General features: G+C 40.0%; 2 protein-coding genes and 1 long non-coding RNA gene across 3 annotated transcripts; 2 read left to right on the plus strand and 1 right to left on the minus strand.

Moving 5' to 3' along the window:
* Positions 1-2,555: 2,555 nt before the first annotated feature.
* LOC110761610 (uncharacterized) lies at positions 2,556-4,174 on the plus strand. Its single transcript, XR_002527412.2, has 3 exons — positions 2,556-2,845; positions 3,541-3,684; positions 3,912-4,174. It is a non-coding gene; the product is annotated as an uncharacterized LOC110761610 (long non-coding RNA).
* A 2,099-nt stretch (positions 4,175-6,273) lies between these two features.
* On the plus strand, positions 6,274-7,207 carry LOC110761609 (E6-like protein). The gene has a single exon (XM_021964107.2). The coding sequence runs from the start codon at positions 6,315-6,317 to the stop codon at positions 7,104-7,106; it is 792 nt and encodes a 263-aa protein (XP_021819799.2). The 5' UTR covers positions 6,274-6,314; the 3' UTR covers positions 7,107-7,207.
* An 8,207-nt stretch (positions 7,208-15,414) lies between these two features.
* On the minus strand, positions 15,415-16,494 carry LOC148295773 (uncharacterized). The gene is made up of 2 exons (XM_088250583.1): positions 16,296-16,494; positions 15,415-16,229 (listed from the first exon to the last, which is right to left on the minus strand). Exons 1-2 carry the CDS (start codon positions 16,492-16,494, stop codon positions 15,415-15,417), a joined length of 1,014 nt encoding a protein of 337 aa, XP_088106709.1.
* Between the last annotated feature and the right edge of the window lie 6,668 nt (positions 16,495-23,162).

Below are 23,162 nucleotides of genomic sequence, written 5' to 3' on the forward strand. Positions count from 1 at the left end.
TAGTTGCAACCCAGCACCCAATTAGGGTTATTCATAGCAATGGTTCCTCAACTATACGCCAAGTTACACTTTGGTCACTCAACTCAAATATTAGTTGCAGAAGTCACTTAATTAGGTGTTTTGTTGCACCGTTAGTCCTACCGTCAAGTCTGTTAATTTTTCTGTTTAAAATAATGACGTGGCAAGCATCTCTTAGATTATTGATGGGCAAATGTGACTTTTCAATTAAGATTATTTGTAGCAATGATCCCTCAACTATACTCGGAGTTACATTTTGGTCACTCAATTAGGTGTTGTGTTGCACCATTAGTCCCTACCGTTAGAGAGACTTGAGGTAGGACTAACGGTGCAACAAAACACCTAATTGAGTGACCTCTGCAACTAATATTTGAGTTGAGTGACCAAAGTGTAACTTGGGGTATAGTTGAGAGACCATTGCTGCAAATAATCCACCCACCTGTTTAGTTACTAGCTGTCATTATACGTACATTTCAATCATAATTGCAATCATGCAATGTTCCTTCAAGGTGTTGAAGGCCACAACTACTTGCTGGTTGCCTTGGCTATATAGCCTAGTGTATAACTTTGGGCAAAAATGTGTTTTTTTTACAGCGCATAAAGTTAGGCTTTCGACAATAGCCCACCTCAACCAACAACCACGTGTGTAGTTTCTTCACTTTTTATTTTTTCTTCTATTAATAATGAGCTAGTACGTAAGAGCCAATTTTTTCTAAATCCAATCATGATAGTTGTATCTTGCAAGTACAGAAAATTCAACTTTAGTTATTCTTGACTTGTCCTATTTGTATTTCTTGGATTAACAGACACGTAGCCCAGTTCTTTTGAATTTATGGTTCACCCTTGAATGGATAAAAATGGGTTGAACTCGTTTGGCTAAAACTTTTATCACTCAAATCCAAATGAATTGAGTCATTTGGAACATTGTCTAAACAAAATATCATTTTGTAGTCTTGGTCAAATTGTCAATGCTCCTCAAGTATGAGTTGTTCGATAGTGAGGATGTCATATATGGATCATAGATGTAGACCTTCATATTAGTCACAAGATTCATCTGAATAGTAACTTCACTTAAGTTTAATGAAATGATCCTATGGCTAATATGAATATTCACATGAGGGGTCCATATATGACACCCTCGCTATAGAATTTCTCCCTCAAGTATACTCTAAAAACTTGAGTTTAGAGGAGAAAGGCCCACAATGATGAAGTTTATGTCCATTATAGTGACGCAAAGACATTTAACTTGGACCCAAATAAATGTGAGAAAAATGTGGGATAATGGGTTACGATTAACATAGATTAGGGTACATTTGTTGCATAGGACGGATGAGGATTGAGCTATTGTGACTTATCACAAATCCTGTCTTGGACCAAACTTGTTATTATTTAAAACCCGAACTAGGGTGGATTCCAACTTGACTAAATGGGCTTATTTTAGCTCAATTAAAATGGGAGGCCTAATTTATATGAGCCAAAATAATGCGCACATCGAGAGAAAGAGCGACACAAGCGATTGAGAACATGAATGCTTCTTTGTGTTCAACCTCAGCGTCATCTAATGCGTTCTCTTCTTTAACCCCAGAAGGCTTCCTTCTTCTCTTCCACCATATCCATGGGTCCCCCAGCACCTTCGTTCTTTTCTTCAACCTCAGCATCATCTCCTTCGTTCTCTTCTTCAACCTCAACGTCTTCAACCCCATAAGGCTTCCTTCTTCTCTCCCACCATATCAATGGGTCCCCCAGCACCCTTGTTCTCTTCTTCAACCTCAGCGTCATCTCCTTCATTCTCGTCTTCAACCTCAACATCTTCAACCTCGGAAGCTTCCTTCTTCTCTCCCACCATATCATTGGGTCCCCCAACACCCTTGTTCTCTTCTTCGTCTTCTTCGTTCTCTTCTTTAACCTCAACGTCTTCAACCCCATAAGGTTTCCTTCTTATAACTATGATATGATATGATTTACACCCAAATTCAAGAATATTATTTATTCTCGAATTGGGGCGTGACACAAATATAGGATAATGTTAAACAGCATTATCTTGCCACTTAGTACAGGCATACATCAAACATAGAACAAGATTAAGTCCAAGCCAATCCAAGCCAGTCTTTGAATTTAGTCTTGTCCAGTCCAATATGGTGTACCAAATGCCCCCTTAATGTGTTGCATTTGTAAAGGACTTGTAACTGAAGCAATTAAGAGTATTTACCCATGCATCCTGTATCATGCGTTCAAACCCCCTTACTCCCATTAGTGTCAACCAAGGGTTGTGGGACCAAAGTCAAAATTAACAGCAGGCAATATGGGCCCAATTTCGGCATATCTACAGCCCAAGATGAGGGTTAAGGCCTAAAGAAACAAATATGCTCGACACTGATCCGGTGAAAACACAAACTCCTTAGGCCCTGTTTGGTGGGCTAGATTGGACCAGACTTTTTCAATTAAAATGGACTATAATCCTAGCTATTGTTTGGTGGGCCTAAATGCATTGTGGGACTGGTTAGGCCTCATATTTCGATAGGATACCAATCCAACGAATGAGGGTTTTGTAAACCCAAGTGGAACCATGGGTTTCGAAGCCTCTGCCTCCGCCTTTCGTTGCTTAGAGCACCTCTTCTTTTCATCGTCTTTCTTTTCTTCTTCTATTCATCTTTGTCTCTGATGCTCCCACAGATTTCAAGCAATCTGACACTTCAATCTCTCTTGCTCTCTCTCATGGAAATAGGAATAAGAAAAAAAGGAAGGAAAGGGTGGGTCTGAAGAGAAGGGAAGGGTGGGTTGATCGACGCCTTCGCCTGAGACTCCAGCAACACCGATGAACGACAAGGTAAAGAGAAACAAACCCATCTCAATTTGGTGAATTTGGCATCAGATAGACCCTTTTTATGATTTGTGGTTCTGGGTTCAATTCTGAAATGCTTATTATGTTGAAGAAAGGAAACGGTGTAGTTATTTATTTATGTTCAAGCAGAAACTAGATTGACAAAGAATCTAAATAGGCAAGATTTGATGAGAAATTTTGGTTTTTTAATTGGCCATGGATTGGAATTCCTAGTTTGTAAATCTCTGTTTCGGTTGCTGAATATGCAAAATCGAAAAATTTGAGAGTTTTTGGCGTATTCAAATTGCAGAACCTTGATAAATTTTTGCTACTTTGTATCACTGGGTTGGACTTTCTTCAGTTAATTCAAGCAATCAGTGATAAACATTGTTTAAAAATATTTTTGAGAAAGAAAATCCAACATTCGTTTGAAAACTATATTTTTTTGGTTTATAAAATTAGAGCTAGCCTTTGTTTCCTCCTATATATCTATTTAAGCATGCCACAACCAACTAACAAAACACTGTGTGCTCCATGACTGATCATTAAGGTGGGGAAAAAAAGCCTTCTTTCTTTGCTCTCATTCTTTTGTTCTTTGAATCTTTTGCATGTATGAATTTAATTCTGAGCTGCTTCTACTTGTTTCAGTTTCTGTCTGTGGTTGTTTTGTTCCCCTGGTCATCACAGTTTTCATGATACAGAGCTGAATTAAAGATGGCGGTGCTGAGGTAACTTGATTTTCGGTTCTGTTGAGAGATCATCAGCTGCAACTAATTCCCTGGTCTTTGTTTCCCTCCTTCTTTGATATTCTATATTGGTTTGGTTGGCAGCTGGATCTGAAATTGGTATGTCATCATGTAATTTCTCCTTTGATTTTACTTCAATATATAAAACTATATTCATCATCCTCCGCAATAATAATATTGGTCTCTGATGTATATAGATATATTTGTTTATAATCTCATATATTTTGGCATTCTGCTCAGCTTTGGATTTATGAGTTTCAAGAATTATTACATCTTTATTACATCACAGATTATGATTTTGTTCTTGCAAATATTGTTAATGGCAGGGTAGACATGGATCGAAAGAGAAAGAGGAAAATTGTGACAACTCTAGTTGCAATCGAGTTAGAGAAACAACGTTTGTGTGCATCCATGATGTTAGTAACTGTCATATATGCTTTGACAGCATAGTACTATGAAAAGTACTATCATAAGAACCGAACCTTTGTTGATCATTTGAATGTACTTAAAAGAATTTTCGTGTTATTGCTAATTTTGTGAATTTTTGGACTATTTTTATGGTATCTTCATGTGATTTTTTATTTTGTAATTTTGTGTGCAAGTTTTTTTTATTAAATTTAATTATTTCTGATATTAAAATTTTAATAAAATTTAAAAATAAATTTTGTTTGAAGTCCAATGCAGTCCAGTCCATACTTGTACCAAACAACGGACTGGACTTTAGTCCAGTGCATTTTAGCCCAACGTAATATACCAAACAACTTATTAAAGTCCAACCCAATCCAAGTCAAATCAGTCCAACACTCCAAGCCCAATCCTAACCAGTCCAGTCCAACCCACCAAATAGGGCCTTAAAGTCCAAAGAACTATATGGCCTTCATAACTCCACTGAAAACCCAAACCCGTTGAAGTCTTTCGATTCTCAAGTTCCACATACCATTTCCGTTTCCTGATTTCTCCACCATTTCTGGAGCATACTCGCAAATCAAAAGTCAAAAGTTTTGAGCCATTAAAAGAAAAGCATTCACAATGTTTGACGTGCTGCAATTTTCAGTCCAGTGATTGCGCCACTAATATAGTCCCTTATTGCTTACAAAGAAATAAAAGATTATGGATGCATACCATGCTTTTTGTTGATAAATATTTGCAAAAGCATCAAAAAACACTTCTTGCTTTTTGCAGCGATGTGGATAATTGAATTTTAAATTGTTTTTTTTAATCATAAGATATTTTAACTACTTTAATGTACGTGAAAAAAAATCGAACTCGAGTACAAGAAATAGATTTATTGCCAGGAGCCAAATTAGGATTTTAAGTTCGGAGGGCCAAAATATAAAGAACAAACTACATACATATTTTGGGACCCACAAACCTAAATATGAGAGTTTTTTTTTTCAATATTTAGAGGCGATGTCATTTTATTATATATACATGTGCTTAAAATTTTGGGAGACCAGGGTCACTGCTGCTGGCCGATGAATGGCTTTCGCCCCTCCTCACTGCCTTGGTCAATTATTGAATTGTTAAAGCGTGAAAATTATCTACTTATTCAGTGAATCTCATAGGGCCTAAACTCTATTTATACAAAACAAAATGACTTGGGAAAGTTGCGGATTATCAATTAAGGAAACCAAGTGAGAAAATGAGGGGAATTATTAACTAGGAAATTAAAGGAGGAGAAAATTAGTTGACTTTTAACATCAACAGCCTAAAATGTTAAATAATTTTAATTGATGTGGTTGTCCCACTTCATCTGCCACATAGTGATATGAGAATGTGGTATACAAATGTAATAAGAGTAGCATTATTCGACAATATTTTCAGCATTTTGATAAACATTTGGGATAATTATCAAGAATAATGCTACTCTTACCACATTCTCATACCACCTTAATTATGTGGCAAATGAAGTGGATAGCCACATCAATTAAAAAATGTCAATAAATCATAAAAGAAAAGAAAATGTTAAATTAATTTTAATTGATGTGGTTGTCCACCTTATCTATCACATAAGGTGGTATGAGAATATGATATATAAATGTGGTAAGAGTAGCATTACTCAATTATCAACCCTAATGGTCTTGGTAGTTGAGGTAACTTTGCAAAATTAACTTGCAAGAGAAAAAAAGAGGCCAAAACATAAAAAGAAAAACCAAAAACAATCATCAAGCGAACTACATGCTTACTAGAGAAGCCAGAACTCATGGGGCATTGGTAATTATATGGGACCTCCTCTCAACTTCTTTTTCCTTTTACTTTTGTTTTTGACTTTTCCTTTACTTAACTAAGGGTTCATTTGGGAATGATTTTAGATAAGCCAAAAAGCACTTTCATGGAGAATCATTTATATTCTCCATTATCACTTTAAGTGATTTTAAGTGATTTTATAGAGAAGCACATGAGAGGTGCTTCTCCCCAAATATAGAGAAATCGATACAGAGAAATCTGTTTCAAAAGTAGCTAGAAATAAAGAAAATGCCACCCCTTTGACTAAGACAGTGTTTTTGACAATAAAGGTGTTAGCTAGACATTCTCATGGATTGCACATGCAGCGTGCACTATATGCCATTATTTTAAAAACCCCATAGCCCCCTTCCTTTCCTCAATCGACGCATGATTGCTCGCCCAATAAAGAGACCAAAAAGAAAAAAATAGAAAAATAGAGAGCAAGCACGTACATATAAGGCCTAGAAAACCCAGCATTTTGATTCACCAACAAATCTCAAACAATGGCTCCCTTTGCAAAACCACTCTCATTTTTCTTCCTTCTAGTGCTCATTTTCTCCTCCTTCGAAAATATTCAAGCTAGAGAGAGCGTGTTCTTCAGCAAAGTCACCCACTACAACAACAACAAGAATGTTAACGAGCCAACAATCAGTACCTCTATCGCAGAAGTGCCAACACCAGCACCGTCACCAGCAGCAGAGGCACCAGAACTAGCAGACGTGCCGGCACCAGCACCAAGTTACTCGGAGAAAGAGCACCGCAACAATGGCGCCTTGTATGGCCTTGGCTCTGGCAAATCCCCTTCCACGGAGGAGACACCAACTACCATTGATGTTGAAGATGAAATTTTGGCTGAAGAACTAAGCGGTGAAAGCTTTGATCGCACAGGTAATTATGAAAGCACCAACTTGTACAACAACAATGGCTACAAGACCAACTATGTCAACAACAACAACAACAACTACGTTAATGGTAATGGCTACAAGACCAACTATGTCAACAACAACTACATTAATGGCAATGGCTACACAAAAACGAACAATTACAAGGGCGGCAATGGCGGGGAAAACCGTGAGATTAATGCACAGCAAGGGATGAGTGACACAAGGTTTTTGGAAAATGGTAGGTACTATCATGATGTGATCAACCAAAATTTCAATGAAAATTACGAAGCAGGGAGAGGAAGCACTAGAAACTATGTTGAGGGTTATAATGGTAACAGGGAGAACTCCATTGAGTTCAACACCATGGAAGAGTATGATAAGTACCAGGAGAGCCGAGGATATGTGCCTTAAGTTAATATATGTGTTCCATATCCAAACATACAGACAGATTTCGATGTGTTTAGGGATGATATAAGTTAATTAATATAAGATATTTTTATTGTTGTTTTGCATTTCCATTTGTGTATCACATTGTATAGTCTAAAAATTAAACCAACTAAGTTTTATTTGATTTTGCGCCTGATAGGTTAATGTTTTGTCATACTTCAAAATGGAGGCGTAATTAAGAATGTCCCACCCTAACGAAATTTGATACTATAACGTTGCACTTCTAATAATTTGAAGAAGGGGTTTGTTTTAAACAAAGTGGTGCGGAATTTCAAACTCTGGCCAGTTGATAAAAATCAAAGGTTAATCAGAATTCAGCTTTTAACTAAATATATATCTACAAGCATTTGGGATCTCGATCTACTTTCAAAATAACTAATCCCACTTGGACTTGGTCTCTCATTCCCCTTTTAAAAGAACTAATTTCCTCTGTTACTTCATCTCTGGTAATTGGTTTTGCTTCTTTTTCTCAGGTTCCTGGCTTCCAACACAAGCAATAACGACCATACATGTTGGAATTGACCAAGGAAACCTCAATTATCTTCCTCAAACATTCAATCCACTTCAAATATAAAAGGCTTATTATCACAAAAGGTCCCTAAGGTTTACGAAACTATCAGATTTCATCCTTAATGTTTTTTTGTGTCATTAGTGGTACTCAAGGTTAGTATGTATGATCACAAATGGTCCTTACCATTAGATTCGGTCAAAAACTCCGTTAGTTTGCTTATGTGGCATATATATATATATATATATCACAAAACATCCCTGAGGTTTACACACCTATCACAAATGGTCCCTGCAAATTTTTTAAATTTTTTAAATTTAAAATTCATAAAATTTTGGTTTTATTTTTTAAATTATTTTAAAATATATATTGTATTTTAAATACACATGACACTATATTATTTTAGATGTGGGCTCCACATAGATGCCACATCAACAAACTAATGGAGTTTTTAAAAAATAATTTAAATTCATAAAATTTAAAAATAAAAAAAACCAAGGGTTTAGGGATTATAAATGATCCTTAAGGTTAAAATCCTTATATAAATGGTTTTTTCATTTTTAAATTTTATGAATTTTAAATTATTTTAAAAAAACTTCATTAGTTTGTTGGTGTGGCATATATGTGGAGCCCACATCTTCAAAAATATAGTGTCATATGTATTTAAAATACAATATATATTTTTAAATAATATAAAAAAGAAAACCAAAATTTTATGAATTTTAAATTAAAAAATTAAAAAATTTCGCAAGGACCATTTGTGATAGATGTGTAAACCTTAGGGATGTTTTGTGATATGTATATATGCCACGTCAGCAAACTAACGGAGTTTTTGACGGAACCTAACGGCAGAGACCATTTGTGATTATACATACTAACCTTGAGGACCACGAGTGACAAAAAAAAACATTAAGGATGCAATCTGATAGTTTCGTAAACCTTAGGGACCTTTTGTGATAATAAGCCAATATAAAAACGTAAACTAAACTAACAAAGCGGATTGGCAAAACAAAACAAAATATTCAATATACTGTCAGGACACTCACTTAAAATGAAGCAAAACTAAACTAAACATTCAAACAACTTTAAATATAAAAAAGTTAACAACACCAACAAAGCAGATTGAAAAAAACATGGTGACAATCGCAACATAGTGGTCCAGTTATTAATATGAAGATAGTCAATGAGTAAATTTTAGAAAATGATGGCACTCAACCAACCCAAAAGGAAAAGAAAGAGAAAAAAAAAAAGGAGCATCAAACCAACAAGGGAAGATTTGATACCTGTTTAGAAAAGTCCAACTGCAAAATCTTAACTACTTCAGCCCATCTTTCATTCCCTAATTTTCTCTTCAAGATGGCCAAGACAGATAGAAGAAATGGAAATACTTCAGTGAGCTAAAAACTAGTTTCTGGCTGCAATTAGATATTGCACTCTGCTATTATGTATGATCAGATCTTATAGAACCAACATTGAATATCAAAAACAAAATCAGCATAAATTTATCATTAAAAGTCAAAATCAAATCAAATTTAACATAAACAAAGAGAGAACAAACAACCCAATCAATAAATTAAATGCCAAAATTTGCAGAAATTCAATTCAAAGCGAAGCATACTACCCCACCTTCAAGAAAAGAAAAAAAACCAAAAAGCACCATATTTCATGAAATCAAAAAGAGAAGAAAACAAAGAAAGGAAAAAAAAATGCTTGTAGAGAGAAGAACCATAGTTACAGTGAAAATGGAAAAACTTAGGGCATGCCTTGTTTGGCCTCGAAGGCCCCGGATTTTGTAATACATAGATCTTGGGACCACTGTCTCCCACTCGTCAAGAACCCAACTTGAACTTCAAGGACTGTTGCTTCGATTCAGCTGCACCAAAATAGATTCAGCTGCATCCTCAACTTGTGATACTCGCAAGTGCACGAGCCGTTTGGTAGTATAGCATATGTAAGTGCGAGGTCGATCCCACGAGGATTGGTGATTGAATGATCCAATTCATTTTCCCTACACAAAACAGAAATGAAAAAGAAAATAAATAAAACAAGAAAAATGGAAATAACTCAAGCAAATAAGTTCCCAAGTTCAATTAGATTAATGGATTGATTTTAGCTAAAGTATGATTAAGCCATGGTGTTTGGTCAAAACCTTGTGTTCCTAATTCCCTAATTTGATCATTTGTTGTCTAACCTAAAACTAAGCATTAGGAACCCATTAAGCATAGAAGAACATTTTAAACAACCAAGTATGTATCTAATCCCTGTTGTCGAATGTCCATACATACTCTTCCTATCCATAGTTCAATTCGAATTAAAGCATGGTGTCTACTCTTAATTCAAACCAAGATAGCTAACATGCAAGCCTAAATGGTGATCAATCATTCAAACTAACATATTAACTTATAAGCATAATGAATAAGAACAAAAACCATAATTGAAACTTGGAAACTAATTAAACTTGAATACTTAAGAAAGAATGTACATTACAATAAAAGTAAAGTGGAACTAAGAAAACTTGAAAGAAAATTTAGTAAACTCATTTTGTTACAACAATTGACAACTTGAAAGGAAACTAAGAGAATTTGAGGGAGAGAAGGAAAGGGAGCTCTAGAGAAGTGTTTGAGAGCTCCCCCCCTTGGGGTGTGTTTTTGAAGCTTGAAGGCTTCTCTATTTATAGGGCTAAGAGGGAGGAACAACATGATGAAATCCAACACCACCATTCCTCTTTTAATACAACCCATAACTCACACTTCATCTTGTCTATGTTAGTGTGGTTGGAATCAATCTCATCCCATACTTCTTTTGCTGCATCTCAAGCTTTCTTCACATGGGATCAAAGGTGATCAATTGTGGCTGCCTTTTGCTGCCAACCCATGTGGTCTTCTTTTGGTTGTTGAACAAAAACGAGTCTTCTGAACCAGACTTGGTGTAGGAAGGCCAGAGGTTTCAAAACTTATCCAATGGGGCTCAAAATTGGATATGTTATAGTAGACACCCATTGGAACAACTTCTATGAAGAAAGTATTCCCATCGGAGCAGTAGAAGTGTGCGTTTTGGGCCTTGCAATTTGGCTGCCGAACAGAGACTGGAATTGACTTCATTTCATTTATGCTTTACATGCATGCACATGCTTTCTCTATAATAACTCCAGCATGTACCAACTTGATCCTTTAGACTTTCATAGCTGGAATGCCTCCCCACTTCACTCATTATGTTGGATCCAAAGTCAGTTGCAGCATGGGTGAGGCACATGGCTCAAAGGAGGAGACAAGGCTCAAAGCTGGCAGCTGCAAATCCTCCTGAGCATGGTTCAGTGTTGGACGGGCTAAGGACTCCAGACATGTTCAATTGGGCTGAAATTCGGATATGTTATAGTACACACCCAATGGAACAACTTTCATGAAGATCTTCACCTCATCCGAGCCCCACAGCATTCTGATCCAAGGCCAAGAAGTTGACCTACGAAACTGGGCTGGAAATGGGCTGTAGCCAAAATTAGTTTGTCTTTAAGCTCATATTCCTCATATGCCAATCAGCCCATAACATGCATGGATTGCATCATTTCCTATCCAAAGTCATCATTGTTACCTAAATGTCAATTAACTGAAAGATAAACACAAAAAGGATTAAAAGCACAAGTTTAACTCAAAAACATAACCAAATCATAAGCTAGAAGGGTACAAAATGATATACAATTATGAACCGATCAAGGACCTAGAAATTTCCAAGAAATTTCCCGGCGTCAATCAAGTCAGAGACCAAGTTGGCATTCCCAGAGGCTATGGCAGATTTGATTAGACGGTTGAGAGAGGAAGAGGGTGTAAGATGATGGAGGGAGTGTAACATCCCGTCCTAAAAATCACTTTTTAATTGATTATTTATTGTGAAATTACATATTTGCTCTTGGGTGTAGGGCACTTTAGTCATTTTTTATTCAAAGAGGAATTTGGGGAATTGAGTGGCACCGTTGCATAGAGCTCAACAATGAGAGTTTGTAGACAGGCAGCAGGTTCAATTCGAAGTTAAAACGAAGAAGTTATGATCTACAGAAGTGCAGTTCCACAACTGTAATTTTTGCAAAGTTAAAATTTATATATCCCAGCTTCTCTCTCTCCCGAACACTCTATCTCTCCTCTGTTTCTTTCCCACCGCCACACCGTTGTTTCCGACGACGGTTGCAGTGCCGTCCGGCCACGCCAGGCCACATGACTAGTCGGAAAAGAACCGGGAGGAGCTGGAGATCACGCCTAGGCTGAAGCCCAGCCATCTTAGGCCATCACGCTGCCACGACAAGCTCAAAAAGTTCCGAGATTTTTGAGCATTTAGTCGCCTTTTTCGGCGATTTCGGCGATTTCGGCGACCAATTTCGTCGATCCAGGTATGAATCTTCATGCCCTCTACGTGCTCTAGTTGTTTATGCTAGTATCTTGGATTGATTTTGAGGTTTTTCAGATAGTTTAATCTACCCAGTTTTAGCTTTCGGTTTCGGCCTTAATTGGCTAGTTCTGGTTAGTTTTTGGTCGTGGTTCAAGAACAAAAAGTGTTCCCCTAGTTGTGCTAGACCCATTCCAGTAGTGAAGGTATTGTGGAGAAGTCAAACCATTGAAGAAGCTACTTGGGAACCCGAGGCGCAGATGTGGGCCAAATACCCGTATCTCTTCGAATGATAGGTACGAAAATTTCGAGGGCGAAATTTCTATAAGGGGGGTAGGTTGTAACACCCCAACCCTAATTATATTGCCTATTTATTTGATTTATTTAAATTAGGAAATTACAATTTTTGCCTCCAAGGGTAAGGTCATTTTGGTCACTTTTTAATTCGGAAAGATTATGGGGAAATGAATGGCACCATGATGTAGATCGCGTTGAGATGAGTCCGTAGACACGTAGTAGGCTCAAATCAGAGTTGTAACGAAGAAGTTACGAGCTATGGAAGCCTAATGACATAATCGTAAATATTTCGAAGTTCAGTTTTTAAAAACCCAGATTTTTCTTCTCTCTCTCCCCCTCACGAATCTACCTCTCTCTCCTCCTTCACGAGCAGCCAACTTCAGACGGAGATATCTCCGCCGTCCAGCTACCAAAACTGGTGCCACAACTTGCAAAACTCTTCATCTCTCTCTCCTCTTTCCATACATACCCATATCTAGCCTTGATTCCAAGCGATTAAACCGGAAATTTGAGCCAAAGTGAAGCCCAAAATGACTTGTTTAGAAACTAGAACTTTCGAGGGTTTTTCCGGCCAACTCCGGCCACCACCGGCCATGCTATCACACCGAAAACACTCCCCTGCCTTCCCTCTGTCATTTCCCTCAAAGACCCGACGTGATTTCATCCTGAAATCATTGAATCCAAACTTAGAAATTTCTAAGTTTTTCGAAGAGAAAACCATTCGTTCGAGGGCTTTAATAGCCAAATTAGTCTTCGACGCATGTATGAAACTTACTCCTTTTGTTGTGCTTGATCTTTTGGCACAAGTCTTGACTGGCGTATTGGAGATTTTCCGATCGCCAGAATTTACTCGGGCCACCCACGCGCCACTTTTTGGAGGGCCATTGGGTCCTAAAATGATCCCCATGTCGTCCCGAGCATGACGGTATGCTCGGATTTGAATTTGGTTATCGTTTGACTGTCGATCAGATTACACATATTAGGCATTATCCATGTTCGATATATTCAGACCATTGGTATCTCTAGGATCATGTAGGAATTCGCGGATTGTGAATCGAAGTCCTGAATGCTCCAATTCAATAACTTAAATTTTGCGTTAAACGATAAACGTCCGATCGTGCGATCGCGAGCGATCTGACCGTTTGATTCGGACCAAACTTGCAGGACATGTATAATAAACCCTGTTGAACCAGTAGGAACTTTTGAATCGGAAATCGGAGGTCGTGGGCCTCGTGGGCCCGGTTGATCAGATTTGGGAAGTTGACCACTCGGTTGACCGAGCGTCTTCCTAGGTTGTTTCATCATCCAGAACATGTAGTTGGACCTTAGGAACTTCTCATTCGTTGAACATACAATTAAATCTCGGGAAAACTAGGATTTTATTTAAAGTTCTCGTTCGACGTATTTTATGTTAATTGAGTCCTCGTATTTCTTTTAAATAGGTACTCCGGCTACTCGTACTTAGCAAGCAGGACCCTCTTAGGGTCAAGCAGCGTGGGACTACTTTTGAGTGGATTTTGTTTTTAAATAATAAGCATTATTTTATGACAGAAGAACTATGCATATTGATTTAATGGTTTATTTAGTTTATTATATAATCAATTGTTGAATTTGATATTTTTGTAAAGTATTTGCAATATATTCGGGTTTTGGCATATTCGAGTATCCTAAATTTATATATATTGATATCAAGAATTTCTGTCTATGCTTGGTTATGTGTGGGGTACGTGGGTGTCGGTAATGAGATTATGGAAAGAGAGTGGATTATAGTTATGTTAGTTTGAAGTGCTAAAAGCACTACCCTATGTACCTCCCCTGGATATGGAAATTATGGATTGTATGATTGGAATGATTGGTGAAACTTGGATACGATGGAACCCGGGCACCCTTGACGGGGTTTTTTGTAGACCCTTAGCGGGGTAGTTTGCGCCCGTAGGACTTGTCACAGGCGTACAAGTATTGAGGATTTCGATGTACGTGCTGGTGAGCTTAGTCCCAATTAGACGGCTCGTAGTCGATTGAGGATTCTTCCATGTGACTAGTCAAACAATCCCCCGGTTGGATTGTTTCCCCGGTACAAAACTTGGTAGTGTCATACTTATATATATTTATATAAGTATTATATTATATTATATATATATACCTATTCATTCGTTCTTGTTTATTGGTGAGGATTCTTCCTCGCTTGCCGTGCCAATGGGCACGCGTTTTGAGAGATTGGTTTGGGAATAATAGGAAAAGGTTTGAATGGGATGAGTAATAAAGTATCACTATGGGATTTTGGACTTCATTACGGTTTTGACCCAACTATATATTTATATATGGCTATATCGGTTTTGAATGCATATGGTTTTCGGCATCATTTTCTAAACGGTGGGGTTATATTATGTTGTTTATGTGAATCAACTTTGTTTTTGTCCACTCACACTTATCTATTTTGCGCCCCCCAAGCAGTAGTTGAGTGTTGAACGGCAGAGCAGCCGGAACTTCCAAGCCCCAACTTCCCGTAGGGCAAATCTTTATTTATTTTTACTTATGTTGAACTTCGTTCATTCGTAAACTGAATTCTGTTAGACATGCTCTGTTATCGCCCATGTTAGGGTTTGCTTGTAAGGTCGGAGGCCATTAATGTTAACTGCATGAATTTATCTCAGTGTATGCTGCCTGTTGGGATGTTTTAATTGTGTTTTAACAGGTTGAGAAATTTTGGGAATGTCCAATTTTCAGGGGAGACTCTGCTGAAATTTCGATAAAAAGTCTTGTGTCTTTAGTAAATGGGTCTGACATCAGTAAGATGTCGGAATTACCACAGGATTCGTCCCATATTCCGAGGATTTCGGGGTGGGTCTTGTCAGATGATCTGCTTGCCCACGAACTGTGTACCATTGTAGGTGACTATCGAATGCGGGCAACTAAATCGGCAGATGATGATATTCCAGATAAACCATTCGATGTCAGCTTCCTTGGTAGAGGATAAAGCCTCGGCGTCAATACATTTGGTGCAGTAATCAGTGGCGACGATCATCATCTCCTTCTTGGCAGGTGTCGTCGGCATAGGTTCCACCAAGTCAATGGCCCACTGCATGGACTGTTTTACAGCAGGCCATGAATTGGCTTATAGCGTTGGCATCGATCACATCTTCGAGCGTACTCCGTGGAGTCTTGGCACATGGTAGGCCAGAAACAGCCTATGCTGAGAGCCTTTTGGGCAAGCGATCTACTCCCAGCGTGATTCCCACATTCGTTGTAGTGTATTTTGCAGAGAACCTCGAGTGTTTGCAAGTACTTGATGCAAGTAAGATGAGGGCTGGAGTATGATATGCGAACAAGCATGTTGCCTTTCATGTAGTATCTTGCAACCTTCTTTTTTATTTTCCTAACATCAGACTTATCCTTGGGCAAGTTTTTGTTAACTAGGTAGTCAATGATGGGGTCTTGCCAGCTAAGATCCTCGTCGATCTTCATCAAGTATGGCTGCTCTACCTCTTCTATACTTGGTTGGTCAAGGTGCTCGACTGGGATGGAGTGTCTGAATTGGGTATCCAGCGCTGACCCTAGGCTTGCCAGTGCGTCTGCATGCGCGTTCTCTACCTGGGGCACTTGTTGGATGGTGAAGGTAGGAAATGTCTTCAACAGCTCTTGGACTTTGTTAAGGTACAAGATAATCCTTGGGTACTTCATCATGTATTCTCCTGAGGCTTGATTTAGGATCAGCTGGGAATTTGAGTAGATGGCCAGCTTCTTGATTGATAGCTCTTTTGCCAAGCTAAAGCCATCGAGTAATGCCTCGTATTCTACCTTGTTGTTTGAGGCCGGGAAGCCAAGTGTGATAGCTTGCTCCAACAGGGTTCCATCCAAGGTGATGAATACGATGCCTGCTCTAGCTGCTTTTTGGTTCGATGCTCCGTCTACAAGCAACGGTCACATGTCTCTAGGTTGGTCACATCCGGCAGAGGTCTTGTCTGCTCTCAAACTTTCCTTCTTTTTGTTGACTAGCTTCTCTTCTTCGGCCAATAGGATGAATTCTGCGACAAAGTTTGCTAAAGCCTGGGCTTTTATTGCAGTCTTCGACTGGTAGAGGATGTCGTATTTGCTTAGCTCTATAGCCCACTTTATGAGTCGTTGAGAAGCGTCAAGACTGTGGAGGATTGACCTCAAAGGAAAGTCGGTCATGACAATGACTCGATGAGGTAGTAGGGTCGCAGCTTTCTTGTAAAAACTACAAGGGCTAAAATGAGCTTCTCCAATTTCAAGTAGTGAGTCTCTGCATCGAGGAGAGCTTTTGACATATAGAATACTGGATGATAGGCCTCCAGTTCTTCTCGGATGATAGCTGAGCTGACGGTTGAGTTGGACACTGCCAGGTACATGAACAAATCTTCACCAAGAACTAGCTTTGAGAGTAGGGGAGGTGAAGTGAGGTAAGTTTTTAGATTCTAGAAAGCTACTTCACACTCATCGTCTCACTTGTCTTTTTGTCCTTTCTTCAAAGTTTTGAAGAATGGTCTGCACTTGTCTGTAGATCTCGAGAGGAATCAGTTGAGGGTCGCTGCTATACCCGTTAGACTTTGTATTTCCTTCACTATTGAAGGTGACTTCATTTCGAGAATGGCCTTGATTTGGCATGGGTATGCCTCGATACTTCGTTGAATGACTAGCTATCCCAGGAATTGGCCGGACGATACATCGAACGTGCATTTACTTGGATTCAGCTTCATGGGATACTAGCGGAGCAGGCTGAATGCCTCAGTGAGGTTCTTGATGTGGTTTGCACGCTCAGGGGCTTTGACCAGTATGTTGTCCACGTAGACTTCTATGGTTTTGCTGATTTGCTCCTTAAAATTTTTATTCACGAGCCTTTGGTAGGTTGCTCCGGTATTCTTCAGACCTTGTAGCAGTAGGCCCCTCTCTCGATGATGAAAGAGGTCTTCGCCTTGTCATCTTCGTGCATCAGGATTTGATTATAGCCGAAGTAGGTATCCATGAAGCTGAGGAACTGATTGTCGAAAGTTGAATCCAAGAGCTGGTCGATTCTCGGCAATGGGAATTTGTTTTTAGGGCATGCTTTGTTGAGATCGGTGTAATCGACGCAAACTTTCCATTTACCTTTTTCTTGTTTTGCCACCAGAATAACGTTGGCTAGCCACTCTGAGTAGGAGACATCTTCGATGAAGCCTGTAGCTATGAGCTTGTTGATCTCGGCTTCAATGATAGCAACTCGCTTAGGAGTGAAGTTGCGTCTCTTCTGCACCACTGGCTTGTTAGCGGGGTTGACATAGAGCCGATGACAGATGATGTTCGGGTCGATGCCAGGCATGTTAGATGGTGACCATGCGAACATGTCTTTGTTGTTCTAGAGGAAGATGGTAAGCTCCACCTTCTCGTTTAGGTTTAGGCGCGAGCCGATCCACGCTTTTCTGTCTGGCTGGTCATGATCGAGGGGGTACTAACTCAACGTCTTCCTCAGGCTTTCCACCTTCTTTAGGGGAGCATTCCACGCGGATTCCCTCGTCTTGATCCTTCTCGTTTGGATTTTGGTGTAAGAGGACTTGCGCTTCTTTGTCTGGCGGGCTAGGATCAGGGGGTACGAACTCAACGTCATGCTCAGGCTTCCTACCCTTTTGAGGGGAGTCTTTCGAGCGGATTCCCTGGCCTTGATCCTAGCTCCTTAATTGCTATTGTGAGGTAGCAACTCCCTTCCTTTTCAGGCTTGCTTGTCTGCTGGGAATGCGTCCTGCCTCGTCGGCAACCTATATTACTGGTGTGAACTACAACTACTTGCTCTTCTTGAGCCCTTGGGCTGTGCATCTCCTTGCCATGGCTTGGTTACCGTTGATCTGCCCGATCCCGCCCCCAAGGATGGGGTAGCAGATCTTCTGGTGTAAAGCATATGTGACGACTTCGATCTTGCTTATTGTTGTGTGGATACAGCTGCATCCTCAACTTGTGATACTCGCAAGTGCACGAACCGTTGATAGTTTAGCGTATGTAAGTGCGAGGTCGATTCCACAGGGATTGGTGATTGAATGATCCAACTCAGTTTTCCTACACAAAACATAAATGAAAAAGAAAGGAAATAAATAAAACAAGGAATAAAGAAATAACTAACTCAAGCGGATAAGTTCCCAAGTTCAATTAGATTAACGGATTGATTCTAGCTAAAGTATGATTAAGCCATGGTGTTTGGTCATAACCTTGTGTTCCTAATTCCCTAATTTGATCATTTGTTGTCTAACCTAAAATTAAGCATTAGGAACCCATTAAGCATAGAAGAACAATTTAAACAACCAAGCATGTATCTAATCCCTGTTGTCGAATGTCCATACATACTCTTCCTATTCATAGTTCAATTCGAATTAAAGCATGGTGTCTACTCTTAATTCAAACCAAGATAGCTAACATGCAAGCCTAAATGGTGATCAATCATTCAAACTAGCATATTAACTTATAAGCATAATGAATAAGAACAAGAATCATAATTGAAACTTGGAAACTAATCAAACTTGAAACTAAAGAAAAGAATTTACATAACAATGAAAATTAAGTAGAACTTGGAAAAACTTAAGGAGAATTTCAGCACAAAGATCTCATTATAACAATTGAAAACTAGAAAGAGAAACTAAGAGAATTTGAGGGAGAGAAGGGAAGGGAGCTCTAGAGAAGTGTTTGAGAGCTCCCCCCCTTGGGGTGTGTTTACAAGCTTGGGAAACCTCACTATATATAGGCCTAAGGAAGCTGAAAATCTGAATTAAGTATGGCTAATGCATACAACACTTGTTTTATAAAATCTGAAATGGTTGATGCACTTCACTAATGCATACAACACTTCCATTATAAAATCTGAAATGGTTGATGCACTTCACTAATAAATCCCACCAGCAGCCCTAGCTCATCTTCATGTCACCATGACCAAGCTTCCAACCAGAAATAATAGCTCATCCTGAGGTCAGCATGACCAGCAACTTCAAGGGCTTACGAATTGGGCTTCCCTTAAGCAAATTAAGACTTTAAGCACTCAAACTTGAAGTTCAGAATGTCTTCTTTCCAGCCATATATCATTTGGGCCAATCCAAGGTCGGAGGAGGAAGTTAAGGCCAAAACAAATTGCTAACTCATTTTGCGCGCTGATAAAATCCATCCTGAGCATGGCTCTGTGTTTGCTAGGTAACAGACTCCATATTTATCCAATGGGGCTGAATTTTGGATATGTTATATTACACACCCATTGGAACAACTTTCATGAAGAATGTGGCCTCATCCGAGCTATTTAGGTTGCTGAAACAAAGCTTGCAATATGACCTACGAAACTGGGCTGGCAGGGGACTGTAGCCAAAATTGAGTTTGTCTTTAAGCTCTTCATCCATTCATCCAAATTAGGCCCTAACATGCATGGATTGCATCATTTACTATCCAAAGCCCTCATTATTACCTAAAGCTCAATGAACTGAAAGATAAACACAAAAAGGATTAAAAGCACAAGTTTAACTCAAAAACATAACCAAATCATAAGCTAGAAGGGTACAAAATGATATGTAAATATGCACCGATCACTTATCCATGGTCAGCCCAAGATTCCGTTGTAGGGGAGATCTCATCGATTACCATGAAGGTCTGTAAGCAGACCAACGGGGTTGAGTAGATGTCAAGATCAATCGTTCCATAGTGATCCACGTGGCCTCATTGAAGCCGATGAGTGATCTGGCAAGATCGCTAGTTGTGACTTGGGAGATGTAAGTCGCCTGCTCGATCATTCTCTTGAGGTCCTTAGTGGTCAGCTTGGACTCTTGGGAGTCGGCTAGGATAGTGTTGATCCGTATGACTTTTTGGGGAGGTTTCATAGTAGCTGAATCACGATCCTCGAGCTGCTGGATGGCCTTATTTGTGATGAATTCCTTGTAATGGTCATCTCTAACCAGCTCATCGAGGTGCCTTTTCCAGGCATTGCACTTGATGGTGTAAATCGTGCTCCCCGTGGAATGCGCAGTATTTACTGGTGTCCCTCATAGGCGGCGATCTCTTCACCCATGCTTGTCCTTCACTTGTTCCAGGATATGGTGGATCGGGATAGTAAACTCAGTGAAGGTTTCTGTTTCTGGGACTCTCTCTTGGGGCCGCAATCTGCGCTTGTCTCAATTTTGTGTTCGAACTTGTTGCTCTTTTGGCTTGCCTGCCTTGTCGGGTGGTTAGCTTGCTTGCTGGCTTTCTTCGTGGCAATATGGTCATTGTCCCAGAGCGCGTAACGATCTACCGTCGCGAAGACTTTTGCCAAGGTTTGGCTCAGAGTTATGGTTAGCTCACGGTATAGCTCGTGTTCAGTTGGCAAGCTCTTCTTGAAAGCTGAGGATGCAACTAGGTTATTGCATCCTATGAACAGGTGGTCCACATGCTTTCTCAGTGTTAAATCTTCTGAGGTTGTCTCGAAGAAACTTGTCTAGCTTCTTGCGCAGGTTGAACAGGTGGTCCACATGCTTTCTGACCTTCCAACAAGAGGTGTACTCCTTTGTGAAAATGAGGGCGAACTTCTTGAAGCTACCTATTGATGTGGACGGTAGAGGGTGGAACCAATCTTGAGCTACCTCTCGTAGAGTCATCACGAACACCTTGCACATCAGGGCATCGTTTGCCTTGTACAAGATCATAGGGCTCTTGAAGTGCCTCAAATGGCTCTCAGGGTCAGAGTCCCCCTTGAACGGTCTGATGGACGGCATTGTGAACCACTTCAGAGGTGTAGCCTGTCATATCCCAGATCAGCTCCACCGTCATAATGTTATCTACTTTGGGCCCCGCCCTCATGGTTTTGTTTCTGGGAATTCATGAGCAACTTCCCAGTGGGTCACCCATCTTGGGATTGCTCTAATCCAAACTCGCTTAACTTCGGAGTTCCTGTAGAATCCGAAGCCAGTGAGCACCCAAAAGGCCTTGTGCTAGATGGAGATGGACATGTACATATAAGGCACATGGGATGTTACATAGCCTGCTCCACCTCGTTGGTGAAGGGCGAGGAGTTGACTCAATCAATTTCCCTGCACAAGGCCTCCCTCCATGCTTCCCTTAAGTTGGAGACCTTAGAGTCGATCATTTACTAGCCTCTTGACATCTTCTGCACGCAGGGCCGGTGGCTCGAGTCGGTGTCTTTAGTGCCTTGAGCTCCGTTGGTTAACTTCCTCCTCAGCATCCAAGGGCCGATCCCCTTGGTTGTTCTGCCCGTATGGAAGATTAGGAGATTGATCTTGTGAGGATTCCTCTACAACTTGTCGTCGTGGTTGGTTCTTAAGCGGGTTGGTGAGCGTCGGTCATTAAGTTCGTCGGGCAATTTTTCACGGACTCGAACTCCTTGTGAGCCCAGCCTAGAATGGATACTTCCTTGTGGGCCCAAGTGAGCGTGGACATTAGACTGTGGGCCTAGCCTCTCGTGCACGTTGGTCCTTATACCTAACCTTGAACGGATCGTCAACCGGCTCAGAGTACGGCTTGCAGATGTTTACGTCTCGTCAACATGATCTCGTTATCTCCCTTGCCTGTTTGTCTCTATTTGACCAGTTTGGGACCTCTCAAATTGCTTACTGGTATGCTTGTGCGTCCTTTTTTCCTCGTCACGGGATCCAAGGTCAGGGCCTTGATTCAAGTTGATCTGCCCGAGTAGTTGGCCAATCAGATTGTTTTACTCGTCGACCCACTATGTGAGCTGATTAACCCGTAAGTTACTGTCCACTTAACTGCGCGGGTCGGGAAGAGAGGTGTGCACTGGGCCCAATGGCATATAGGCTAGGGTTTCATTAGATGCGTACACGGGTGCATACGTTGAGTGTGGTTGCAAAGGAGGGAGAGAATGGATTTGCTCCAAGACTGAGACGACGTAGAAGTATCTGTGGGGTTGTGCAACAAATCCGGCAGCTATGTGGTGCCGCTGTTTCTGTGTTCCTACGGCAAGATGGCATGACAGAGTAGCTCCGGAAGCCACCGCTTGCTGTTGTAAGGCTGTAGAGGTCATGGGACCATGTGGCGGCTTGATCGGTGCATATTTATATATCATTTTGTACCATTCTAACTTATTATTTGATTATGTTTTTGAGTTAAACTTGTACTTTTAATAAATGTTGTGTTTGTTTCAGTGCAATAAGCTTGAGACTCATTAAATGCATTTTGGAGACAAGTTAGCTCATTTGTGTGTGCAAATCTGTCAACTTCACGGATTGGACTGTACTTGCTCAGGATGAACCAGATGATGAGCTATATGTCATTGGAAAGATGCGGAAGTCTAGTTTCTGGAGAATTTTACGGTTCATGATTCCGAGTCTTCTAGAGAAAGTTATGCAAGTTTTGGCAGCCTAAGGTCAAATTCAGCAGAATCTGCGTTATTGGGCCAAAAATGACATTTGAAGGTCTTTCCGATTTTTTCTTGAGTTGGGCTGCATATGCTTGGAAAGATAATTCAAAGGGTTTGAAGATCCAGATTTTTCCAGATTTTGTAGGAGGGAAGATCAAGCCCAAAAAGAAAGGAAAGAAAAGATATGAAGTCAATTCCAGTCTATTTTCGGCAGTCAAATTGCAAGGCCCAAAACGTACACTTGTACTGCTCAGATGGGAATACATTCTTCATAAAAGTTGTTTCAATAGGTGTCTATTATTACATATCCAAATTTGAGCCCCATTGGATACATATTGAAACCTCAGGCCTTCCTACACCAAGCCTGGTTCAGAAGAATTCGTTTTTCCAGCAACACAAGTGCAGCAGCAAAAGAACTTTATTAGCCAGCAACAAAGACTAGCAACACATGGGTTGGCAGCAAATAAAGAGCCAGACCTCCATGCTAAAAGAAGAAACCAGCAAACCCATGTGA

Source organism: Prunus avium, chromosome 3 (assembly GCF_965620075.1).
Source record: "Prunus avium chromosome 3, drPruAviu1.hap1.1, whole genome shotgun sequence".
Lineage (NCBI taxonomy): Eukaryota > Viridiplantae > Streptophyta > Magnoliopsida > Rosales > Rosaceae > Prunus > Prunus avium.

Excerpts from the sequence above, each read along its gene's own strand:
- LOC110761609 (XM_021964107.2), top strand. The coding sequence starts at position 6,315 with ATGGCTCCCTTTGCAAAACCACTCTCATTTTTCTTCCTTCTAGTGCTC.
- LOC148295773 (XM_088250583.1), bottom strand. The coding sequence starts at position 16,494 with ATGACCGACTTTCCTTTGAGGTCAATCCTCCACAGTCTTGACGCTTCT. Across the intron at positions 16,230-16,295 it reads AGTCAACAAAAAGAAGGAAA|ACGGAGCATCGAACCAAAAA; the intron begins GTTTGAGAGCAG and ends CGTTGCTTGTAG.